At 37.0% G+C, this 11323-nt stretch overlaps 1 protein-coding gene across 1 annotated transcript; it reads right to left on the bottom strand.

Moving 5' to 3' along the window:
* Positions 1-358: 358 nt before the first annotated feature.
* On the bottom strand, positions 359-8857 carry LOC129438933 (sialoadhesin-like). Its single transcript, XM_073863374.1, has 8 exons — positions 8827-8857; positions 8119-8505; positions 7727-8014; positions 7244-7537; positions 6943-7072; positions 6764-6805; positions 6269-6319; positions 359-530 (listed from the first exon to the last, which is right to left on the bottom strand). The coding sequence occupies exons 1-8, from the start codon at positions 8855-8857 to the stop codon at positions 359-361; spliced, it is 1395 nt and encodes a 464-aa protein (XP_073719475.1).
* Positions 8858-11323: the final 2466 nt, after the last annotated feature.

Here is an 11323-nt window from a genome sequence, read left to right as displayed (position 1 = left end):
TTTCACTCGACATTGTACAGCACTTCGGACAACTCCTGCTGCCCTCATCCTCTCACAAATAATTTTGAAAACTCTCTAATTTCTTTTAGTACCAGAAAGTTTGTTTTGGATACCCTCATCCCCCCATATACTTAATAAAAGTTTTACCTCTGCCACTGACCACATAACACCCCTCTTTGCCATTTTGATCACTGTCCACTACTACTCAATGCTGCTAAACGTCACGTGACATCACATAAAACTGGTTGTCCAGTGCGATTCCGTTCACACGCAACAGCACTGGACCAAGTCTGAAATAATTAGCCACAAACCTTCTATAACATCCCGCAAGCCCCAAAATCCTTTTTGGTCTTAGGTCTCAGGCTGACGGCTTGTCAGTTTGGGGACGCACTTGGCCGTGACCGAAGTGGAAACCCAGATACCTGACCTCCACATGCCCAACCGCACACTTCTTTGGGTTGGCTGTGAGTCTGGCCCTTCTCAGCACTCGCAGATGACAACCCTTAGATGCCATATGCAACTTCCAGTCACTGCAATAAATAATGATGTCATCTAAGTAGGGAGTGGCATGGAGCCAAAGAATATGGTCCATGAGATGCTGAAAAATGTCTGGTGCCCCAAACAGCCCGAATGGAAGCGTGGCGAATTGGTGTAATCCAAATGGCTTCGTGAAGGCTGTTTTTCTTTAGACACTGGTGATAAGGGGATCTGCCAGTACCTTTTAGTTAAATCCAGTGTCAACTAAAAGCATGCTGTGCCTAGCCAGTCAAGCAGCATTGGATATTCCTCAAATTTCCACACATAACCAAATTGAGCCATCAGTTTTAGAAGCCAAAACTATTGGACTTTCCCAATCGCTGCTGGATTGTTGAGCATCGCCTCTAAATCTGCCGTACCACTTTTTTCTTATGCTCAGGTGAACGATCCGGTCGGCTGCGCATAATAACGCCTGGCTCAGTCTTAATATGATGCTGAATATGATGCTGAATAAAATTTGTGCAATCAGGTAGGGGTGAGAACACATCTGCAAATTCTGCCTGCAACCTGGCTACATAGTGAGCTGGAGGGCAAGAAATTATCTCTACCCGGGGCAAGAGTAAGAGATTAATGTTTTGAGCATGCCTCCGGCCCAAGATCATCTTCTCCACTGACCAACGTTGCCAGCAACACTGATTCCGCCTCATTACATTTTTTAAGGAGATTGAGGTGGTATATCTGATGTGTCCCTCCCCTATCGGTTTGGACGACCTCAAAATCGAGATTGTTAACTTGCCATGTGATCTCAAATGGTCCTTGCCACTTTGCAAATAATTTAGAGCTCAGCGTGGGCAGTAATATACTTTTTCTCCCAGTGCAATTTTGCGTAGGCGGGTCCCCCTGTTGAACAGCTAGCTTTGCTTCTCCTGGGCCTGTAACAATTTCTCCATAGATAGCCACCCAAAGGGTGGAGTTTTGTTCTCAGGTCCAGGACATATTGAATTTAGTTTTTGCCCTCAAAAGGCCTGTCCACTCACAACATCTAACACCCCTCTGGGCTGACAACCATATAGAAGCTAGAAGTGGGAAAACCTTGTGGGACCTTCCGCACAGCGAACAAGAAAGGTTCCAGCCACTTATCCTAATTTTTGGCATCTTTGTGAATGAACTTATGGATCATCTATTTTAACGTGTGATTAGATCTCTCCAACAGCCTGTTTGTGGGTGTTAGACACTGGCGATATAGCAAAAATCTTGCGCTATCAGTGCCACAAAAAGTTCACATAAAACAGACAAAGGTGTTACTCATTTGTATTTGACCCACTTACTCATCACTCGTCTCCAAACTGTTTCTCCCGCTACAGACTTTGCTGAACCCCCACCACCACAAGTCAATTAAAATAAATATGGATTAATTTTTGAAATACAAAGTTACAGTTAGCCAGTCATATCAATGAGTGATTTTCTCTTCTTCTTTTCTTATTTAGTTAAAGGGGACATTCCCCAAGACGTTTTTAAGATTGTACAATAAATCTTTGATGTCCCCATATGTGAAGTTTTAGCTGAAAATACCATATTGATCATTTATTATTATCATTAATACCATACAGATCTACTGTAGACAAAAACGTTTATTAATAATTTATTTCATATCCTCTAGAGGGCAGCACACTCTCAGAAAAAAGGTACAAACGCAGTCAGTTCCCTTTCAAAAAGTACATATTTGTACCCAAAGACTGCATATTAGCACCTCAAAGGTACATATCAGTACCTAAAGGTATTTATTAGGAAGGGTACTGTCCCAGTGACAGCTTTCATAGCTTGCAAAAATTAAGACAAAGTACAGAAAATACAAAGTTATTATAAAACAAAATATGTGGCATCTCCCTACAGTCCTGGACATCTTCTTAAAGAAAAAAAAATCACATAAAAAATGTGTCTACTACCAGGGGAAGAAACTGACTTGCACAGGAGACTAAAAGGCATACGTGCAAAATCTTCTCTTAAAATAAGATGAAAATGTAACACAGATGTATTATTTTCTTGTCCTGTCATTAATTTATATTTAATTCTCAGGTTAAACAGAACTAGAATTGTTTTTATATTTACAATGATACATCATTTATAGTATATACTTATTCTGAGTTCAGACTGCACAATTTTAACCTTGATTTTGACTCGTCGACAGGTTTTGAGAAATCGCAGACAAATGCCAGAAATCACAGGCAAATCGGTGCTTGTGCATGCGAGTGACAATCACACAGTATGAATTATCAAACACACGATCTGAGAAAATCGCAGATGAGACACAGACACTCGTGAGATATCTGGCAAGCTAAATATCTAGACCTGTCGGCTATTTAAAATCATGCTGTGTGAATGTGTTTTGACTGAAAATAACATTGGTGATGACCTACAGCCAATGAGAGAGCAACATACAGGGCTGCTGGAAGTTCAGGGAGGAGTTATAAGGTATAGACAGACCACAATATCTGCAAGCATGCCTTCGGTTCAGAAAAAGGCCTCTTCTCTTTTTCGTCTTTCGCTGCAAATGAGCACACATACAATTTGTAGCTTCTTGCGGGCTACCATTTTTAAAAATAATCCTCATGTGAGAACTCCGGTCTTGCATGCGTGTTGTTTCCTTTGAAAAGTGAAGCTGCTGGCTCTTTGATCGCACCCTGGTGGCTGGCAACAATACAAGTGATAAACCCCGCCCTCTCAATGCAAACGAACGGGACTCACTCTTAATAAAGAAATATTTACACTTCCAATAAAACTTTCCAAAATATGTTTTGGTCTTTAAGGTAGTTGTTATCATGCTGATATATATTCCATTGCTCATTTTTGTGATAAGTTTCATTTTAGTTAGTAATTTGATGCTATAGATATGGGGCGTATCTATTTGTAATATGATTGGCGTGGTTAAATTGGGCGCACAACCCTTTGGGCAGAAGTTTGAAACTGTGGCTCCGCGTCTGGCTCAATGCAGGATTCCTTCTGCGCATGCTCTGGCTCCAAACTGACGTTTTAACATAACATGGCAGTGCCCATGGTTGGACATTTTTGGCTTTAGTTCATTACAATGAATTTTTTTCATTCCAATAAATTTGTATGTGTGAAACCCACTGTCGTCGATCCATCGTGCAGTGTCAAACACACCAGCGACTGAATCCTACCCCAGATAGTCATACAGTGTGAAAAGATCTGTGACTCGACTTCTTTAAAAATCGTGCAGTCTGAACTTGGCATTAATGACAACCCTGCTCATTAAAGCTGAAAAGCCAGAGAGAGATTCAGATGCCACACAAATCAGACAAAGTTACAGTAAGTATAATATGTATAAAAGAATCTAAATTAAAATATTTATGCTATTTTCCATGACATATCCAAGACAAAGTTGTATTTTTATATATTGCCTAAAATATATGTTTGACTTTTGTCTTTTTCTCTTTTAAACACTGTATTAAACACATTTTGGAAGTGACATGGAGCATTTTTATTAGATGTTTGCATAAATGTTGGGATCTTCCGAGTGGCTGTAATAATTTTCATAATTCTCAATCTTAAAGTAAATTCAGAGACACAAAGGTAAAATCAGTCAATAACATTTAAGACACTATTTGAGGTCAGAAACTGTGTGTTAATTCACTAAAATGGTGTAATGTTAAAGATTATATACTGTACTTACAGGGCAGGATTTTCTTTGACTAAATTGCACAGGAGACAACAAACAATTAAAAATGAAGTTAATAAATCATTTAGGTGCAATTTCCCAGACAGGGTTTAGATTAATCCAGGACTAGGCCTTAGTTTTTTGGGAACATTTGAGTCATTTAAAAAAAGCTTACAAAAACAATACTGGTGTGCATCTTGAGACAAAATGCTGGCACTGATATACTGTATGTCAGTGCAAGATGTTTTAAATGAAGGCAGCGCAAACAAGCATTTAAGTTTGGGACTAGTATAAGTCCTGTCTGGGAAACTGCCCCTTTATGAATTAATTTTAAGATAAATTTATTTTAACATGTTACATCTGATAAGCATTCAGTTTGAATATTTTTATTTGCCATTATGTCAAAAACATACAAGCCCAAATCAGAAAAAGTTGGGACAATGTAGAATTATGGTTATAAAGGAATGGAATCATTTACAAATCTCATACAATTTTATTCACAATAGAATATAGATAACATATCAAATGTTGAAAGTGAGACATTTTGAAATGTCATGCCAAATTTTGGCTCATTTTGGATTTCATTCCAAAAAAGTTGGGACAGGTAGCAATAAGAGGCCGGAAAAGTTAAATGTACATATAAGGAACAGCTGGAGGAGGACCAATGTTTAGTAATAGGAATGTTGTCCCATTCTTGTCTAATACAGGCTTCTAGTTGTCCAACTGTCTTAGGTCTTCTTTGTCACATCTTTTCTATGGGTTAAAAAGATCTGGACTGCAAGCTGGAAATTTGCAGGCTTCTGAACTGAGCGCTAATAACAACTTGGGTTGTCCTTGTCCTCTTTAGTCCCTATGAAATGGCGTACCAGGTTTCCAAAAAGAACTTCAAATTTTGATTCATCTGACCACAGAACAGTGTTCCACTTTGCCACAGTCCATTTTAAATGAGCATGGCCCAGAGAAAACGCCTGCTCTTCTGGGTCATGTTTAGATATGGCTTCTTTTTTGACATATATAAATATAGCTGGCAATGGCGAATGGCACGATGGATTTTGTTCACTGGCAATGTTTTCTGGAAGTATTTCTGAGCCCATGTTGTGATTTCCATTATAGTAGCATTTCTGTATGTGATGCAGTGCCGTCTAAGTGCCCGAAGATCATGGGCATCCAGTATGGTTTTCCGCCCTTGACCCTTACGCACAGAGATTGTTCCAGATTCTCTGAATCTTTGGATGAAATTATGCAATGTAGATGATGATAACTTTTTTTCCTGAGAAACTCAGAAAACAATTTTTTGCCGCAGCATTGGGGAAATTGGTGATTCTCTGCCCATCTTGACTTCTGAGAGATGCTGCCACTCTAAGATGCTCTTTTATACCCAATCATGTGGCCAATTGACCTAATAAGTTGCAAATTGGTCCTTCAGCTGTTCCTTATATGTACATTTAAATTTAGTGTGATCTCACATGCCAACAGGTCTGTGCTGCACCGCATTAAGTCAGATAAGGTCAAAATTATTTCGAGATAACAATCAAATCAAACCAGGCAGGCAGACGTGCAGCTCAAAGGAGGACAGGTGGGTAAAACCTCAGTTAGTGGTATTAGGTATTATCCAGCAGTTTAATAATGAGGCACATGAAACAACTGCAGTGATTATTAAGGTCACATGGCAAGAAACATTACTTCAATTTAATGTTTTTCTTTAAACTTTTTACAACAAAATTCAATGCCACGTTTTTATTCTTGTCGTGATCTTATTACTGTATATTGAATAGATTCACTGACTGGTGTGCGGCACAACACTTTATCCATCGGTTGCGGTAAACATTTGTGAAATTAGCGAGTCTTAGTAAATCTCACAGTAAACTACTACAAAACTACCGTGCCCAAAAAAAACTTTTTTTTATCCAGTGCAAAGATTCTTCAGATGTTAAAGGTTCTTTATGAAACCACATTGTACAGACACAAATGGTTCTTCTATGCTAATATGATGCACCTTCATTTCTATGAGTTAAGACAGATACATTAATTTACTATAATACTGGACAAAAATATTTTTTAAAACAAATTACAGTTTAGAGTTTTAAAGACTGACTGGGTTTAAATGCACAATACCTCTTTGCTGATGGTATACGGGCTTTAGAGACTGCCGCAACCGCATTTGACCTGTGAACAGATGAACACATAGTTGAAGTGTAATATTGTTCATATAAACATACTTATGTATATTTACTTTATCCATTAGCTTGTTTTTTTTTTTACACTTATACAGATGGTACAGATAGTTCATGTTAGTTGATGCATAAACTAATACAACTTTATTGTAAAGTGTTAAGAATATGTTTTGATATCTGTAACTTTTTCTGCTATCACAGTTGCCTAAAGCACAAAGGGTTGCTTGCTTGAACCAAAGGTGTGAGATTGTCAGAATGGACTCGTATACTTCTCTGTATTTTAAAACTTCAAATACACCAGATGCAACACATTTTAGAAATTAACACCCACACACTCATATTTAATGACTTACATAAAGAGCTCAGATGAATACAAACAAGTTGGTTAACATCTACATATGGTTAAACATTACATTAAAAAATATGCATATTGTACCTTCGATCCAGCTGTGATTCTTGTGGATTAGCAGGTGAAGACCTATAAATAATATTGACAGTGTAATATGACTGTATGAAAAGCTTATAAATCTATACATGCCCAATGAAACTACACCATGTCAATATATGAATACTTAATTCAGACTTTGTATTAACCCTGATGTAACACACATGTACCTGTTACACTTCTTGTACATGATGACTCCAGCAAATATGCAAATGAGAAAGAAGACAAATAAAGGGGCTAGAATGTAAAGCCCAGTTGTCTTCAAGTCAAAGGTCATCACATCAGTGTTCTGGGAAACAGCTAAAGAAAGTAAAAGAAGGTCATCATGATGTATATATCAAGTAAATAGCTACAAGACACATGTGAAACACACAAACAGAAATATTTTATCTTGGACTGGAATAACTGGTTTTGTAGTCTCTGTAAAAGAAATGTATAACACATTGTGTATGATGTCTTGAAATCACTCACGTTGTACATTGTCGACGGATGCTGTGATTTTCTGTCCAGAAATATTTGTAGTGCAGATTAATTTCTTCCCATCGTCTTCCTTTCCCCCAAAAAAGGTTATGGTGGAAAAGGTGGCCCATTCGAACCCTGTAAGTTGCTTCTTTCCATCTTTGACTGGCATCTTCTCATAGTTCCAGGAGAGGATCGGAGGATTTGTCTGACAGGAATGATGGACAGTACAAGTGAAGTCCTTTGTAACACCCTCTGTGATATCTGCTGCCAGTTTAGGCTCAATGGTTATATTATAATAGACACCTGAAATTAAAATTATAAGCAGTTGACACAAAGATCAAACATGATTTAAAGCTACATTTGAATGAATTTAACTTTAACAAATAGTTAAATTCTCTATGTCTTTAAATTCATTGTGAAACTGACTGTAACACACAGATAAAACAGAGGCAAGTATAGATGTATGCTTTTAAATGCATATTTTTTACTTACATTTTGCAATTTGTGACTTTGTAGCTCTTGTTGTTATGCCTCCATGATGTGTTACATTACAGTCAATATCTGAGCGTTCAGCCTTCACAACACCGGTGCGAGTCCGAGTGGTTTTCCATTGACCATTTCCCATATAAACATCATCTATTTTATCAGATCCTTCAATACCCTTCAGAATGATGTTTGGTTTGCTGTATGGACAGGTGTGTAAGGTGTAACACGCTACTGTAATGCTGTCACCGGTCTTTAAACCTCCAGAAATATTAATGATGGGCTGCTGTGGATTTGCTTCAGTAGGGAAAATATTACAATTAGCCAACCAATGATACAGCTGTAATGACACTTAAAACCAAAAATATTACATTAAAAGAACATGTGAAGTATTTACGCACTGTCAACAATAATCGTGGAGGTGACGTCATAAAACTTGTAGATGCGCCATCCAACATTATCCGGATCAATCCATGCATACAGTTTTTCTCCATTGTGCGATGGATTCACACTTTTGATCAGCAGACTACAATCCCGATCTGAGTTTTTAGGGTTATATATATCAGTTTTTCCTCTGAACTTGTCAATAACTTTGCCTGGATTCAAGGGATCACAAACTAAAGGGTAGCCTTTTGACACATACTGATACCACACAACTCTATGTGGGTTAGTTGGTGGGTTTGAAGTGTAAGAGTAAGAGCACGGTATAACCAGACAGGAACCTTTGAGGCCATGAATTTCCTTTGGTATTCTCACTTCCCATGCCAAAGTCTCATACAACAAAACACCTGTGAGAAAAACAGGGAATATAAGAGTGTCTATAAGAGTCTTGATTTTAGTTTTCAGTTCCTGTAGCTCAATTACTATCAGCATTCGGCAACAAGATCATGGGTTTGATTTTTTAGGGATGGGACATGAGGCACTATGAAAAAAGATGTAATGTTTAGAAAACATAAAGCAATGGGAAATTTAATGTAACTTATGCTGTATGTTAGCATACTGCAACATATCAAATGTAAAAAAAACATGTCACATTCGTTTTATACATTTTCTGTGACAGAACGTCTTGTCATATAAAATGCATGAATAGAAGTAAATTGAAACGGTACCTTGAAACAGAAGATATATCAGTCCTTTCATCCCTCAACCACAATGCGTTCTCTTATATAGAAAATCCAACTTATAAACTGCAAACAAGCACAAATGTTAAAGAATATCCCAAAAACAACATGCAGAACTATGTAACAGTGCACATCTCATGACTTTCACCAGTTTACCACCTTGTATTTTCACAATTTTTGGGTGAATGCCTTTACCATTAGAAAACAAGAAATAAAATGGTACAGTAATACGTTTATTTAATTAACTTAATGTAAAATTCGCTTCCAAGTTTCATCCTTACCTTCTCAGCTCCCTGCTCAAACAAGTGAAATAAAGTAATAAAAGAGATTTAATAAATGTCTCTCTTGTTCAACTGAAGAAAGAAGGATTTGTTATTTCATATAAGGCTTAATATGCGTTGTGCTCTGATGTCTGCGCCCCCCAAGATCTAAAGCATTTCCTTTGTCGTCATGGTTTTGTGGTTTAACAAATAATTTACCACGTTACTCGTCTTGAATCGAGTCTTATAAGGGTTCCCACCATGACAATGCAGCAAAAACACCAAATGGCAACACATTAAAGTCTCCCTGTAGTCAAGTTAAAACTCATCTTTGAGCATCATAATAGCATACATATGTGTGTCACCTGTCACAGTAATTTCTTCATGCTTTAAAACAGCTTGAATGTAACTCTACACTCTTGCCTCATTTAGTGTACGTGGATCTATAGACTATGAATACATACAGTCCTCGCCTTTACTCAACCGCACAGCTCAAACCATAGATATTAATATGCAAATTAGTCCCGCCTCTACTCTTTCGAACCACCTAAGAGCAAGGAAATAGATGCTACATCCGACTGTTTCAGACACATAACTGCTAAGTTTAGCCTTTACACAATGCATAAAAACATTTAAAAATAAATGCAATTTTCCATTTGTTTAAAGCAAAACATTTGTTTACTTACCAGGCTACAGGTGAAACAGCTCTTTATCCCTTCTAACATCTTGTAATCGGTCCTCATTTATGTCCAAGACGCTCAGTAATAATCTTTTACATTTTTATCCTTTAATTTTTATATTTAAAAAGTTTGGTGCTGTCCATGTGTGAAATGTAATAAGCAAATGTGTGATGTCGTCTCACTTATGGGCTAATGCAGCTTTGCCACCCCCAAATGTGCAGAGGTTGAAAGTAACGAATTACATTTACTCACGTTAGTGTAATTGAGTAGTTTTTTTGTGTACTTTTACTTTTTTGAGTAGTTTTTAAAATTGGTACTTTTACTTTTACTTAAGTATGTTTTGTTTAAAGTATTGTACTTCGCTACATTTTAAATCATATCCTTTACTGAGTAAAAAAATATTTTAAAAAAACAAGGTGATAAAGACACGCAACGGATGATTGATGGGCGGGGCCCGGGGAACGCGCAAAAAGAACCATGGAGACGGACGAGACAGGCGCGCGCTAATGCAGACCAGCCTCAGTTCAAATCTTATGAAAGAAACCCCTGGTCATATTTAAGCGACCACTTTCCACTGACGGGAAGCGAGTGTTTCATTCCTATGAAAGGTAGGGTTCATGCTCTCGAGTACGAAATTGCAGACCGGGTTTTACCGCTCATTTGCACGACGTGTTTTTAATACAATGCGCATTATCCTCCGCAGTCTAGCAGCTTCGCGTCAAGTAAAACACAACTTCAGAATGTCCTCGAGAATGCACAGGTCATTAGACATGAGAGAGAGAGAGAGAGAGAGAGAGAGAGAGAGAGAGAGAGAGAATAACTGACATCAGGTACCCAGGTCAGGGAAGCTAAGACAATAAACGTGTCAAAAGTATGACATGGCACTCATCTCATTATATGCTCATTTAAACCATATATAGTTTAATAGAATAATGTATGTTACCAGCAATACAACAATTACAACCTTACTATAGTGATTGTATTTACAAGCTGCTGACCACCTTCAAAAGTGCATAACTCACATGTAAAATCATTAAATAATTCCATAAATGTTTCTTAGTTTAAAAAGCTTTTTATTTTATTAACTTTTTGTTATTGCACTTTAATTGTAAAGATGTTTCTACGTTTAAAAACAACTAGTTTGAGATTTATATTTCCTTTTTTGAACTATACTAGAATCCTCCTCCTCTTCCCGCTGTAAAAAAGTAACTTTTACTCTGAGTAAAGTTAAAATTATTTACTTTTTACTTTTACTTGAGTAGATTTTTAGACCAGTAACTTTACTTTTACTTAAGTAATATTATTATAGTAACTTTACTTTTACTTGAGTACAATATTTTAGTACTTTTTCCACCTCTGCAAATGTGCAATCAAACAAACACTCTATATATGCGCACATTTTCGTGAAATAAAAATAAACACAAAGCACATGTCATAATCCCAAAGTAGGCTAATATTATGTAAATAAATTAAACAATCTTATCAAGTTATAATCTTACAAATTAGAAGCGTTCCAGAAAATAACATTTATTAAATACATCTCAC

Source organism: Misgurnus anguillicaudatus, chromosome 24 (assembly GCF_027580225.2).
Source record: "Misgurnus anguillicaudatus chromosome 24, ASM2758022v2, whole genome shotgun sequence".
Taxonomy (NCBI): domain Eukaryota; kingdom Metazoa; phylum Chordata; class Actinopteri; order Cypriniformes; family Cobitidae; genus Misgurnus; species Misgurnus anguillicaudatus.
Note: the sequence above shows the minus strand (reverse complement) of the source record. Positions and strands in the feature narration are given on the sequence as shown.

Coding starts and splice junctions, on each gene's coding strand:
- LOC129438933 (XM_073863374.1), bottom strand. CDS start 8,857: ATGAAAGGACTGATATATCTTCTGTTTCAAG. Junction 6,806..6,942: donor ATGTACAAGAAGTGTAACAG/GTACATGTGTGT, acceptor TATTATTTATAG/GTCTTCACCTGCTAATCCAC. Junction 531..6,268: donor CGTATACCATCAGCAAAGAG/GTATTGTGCATT, acceptor TATTTATTGCAG/TGACTGGAAGTTGCATATGG.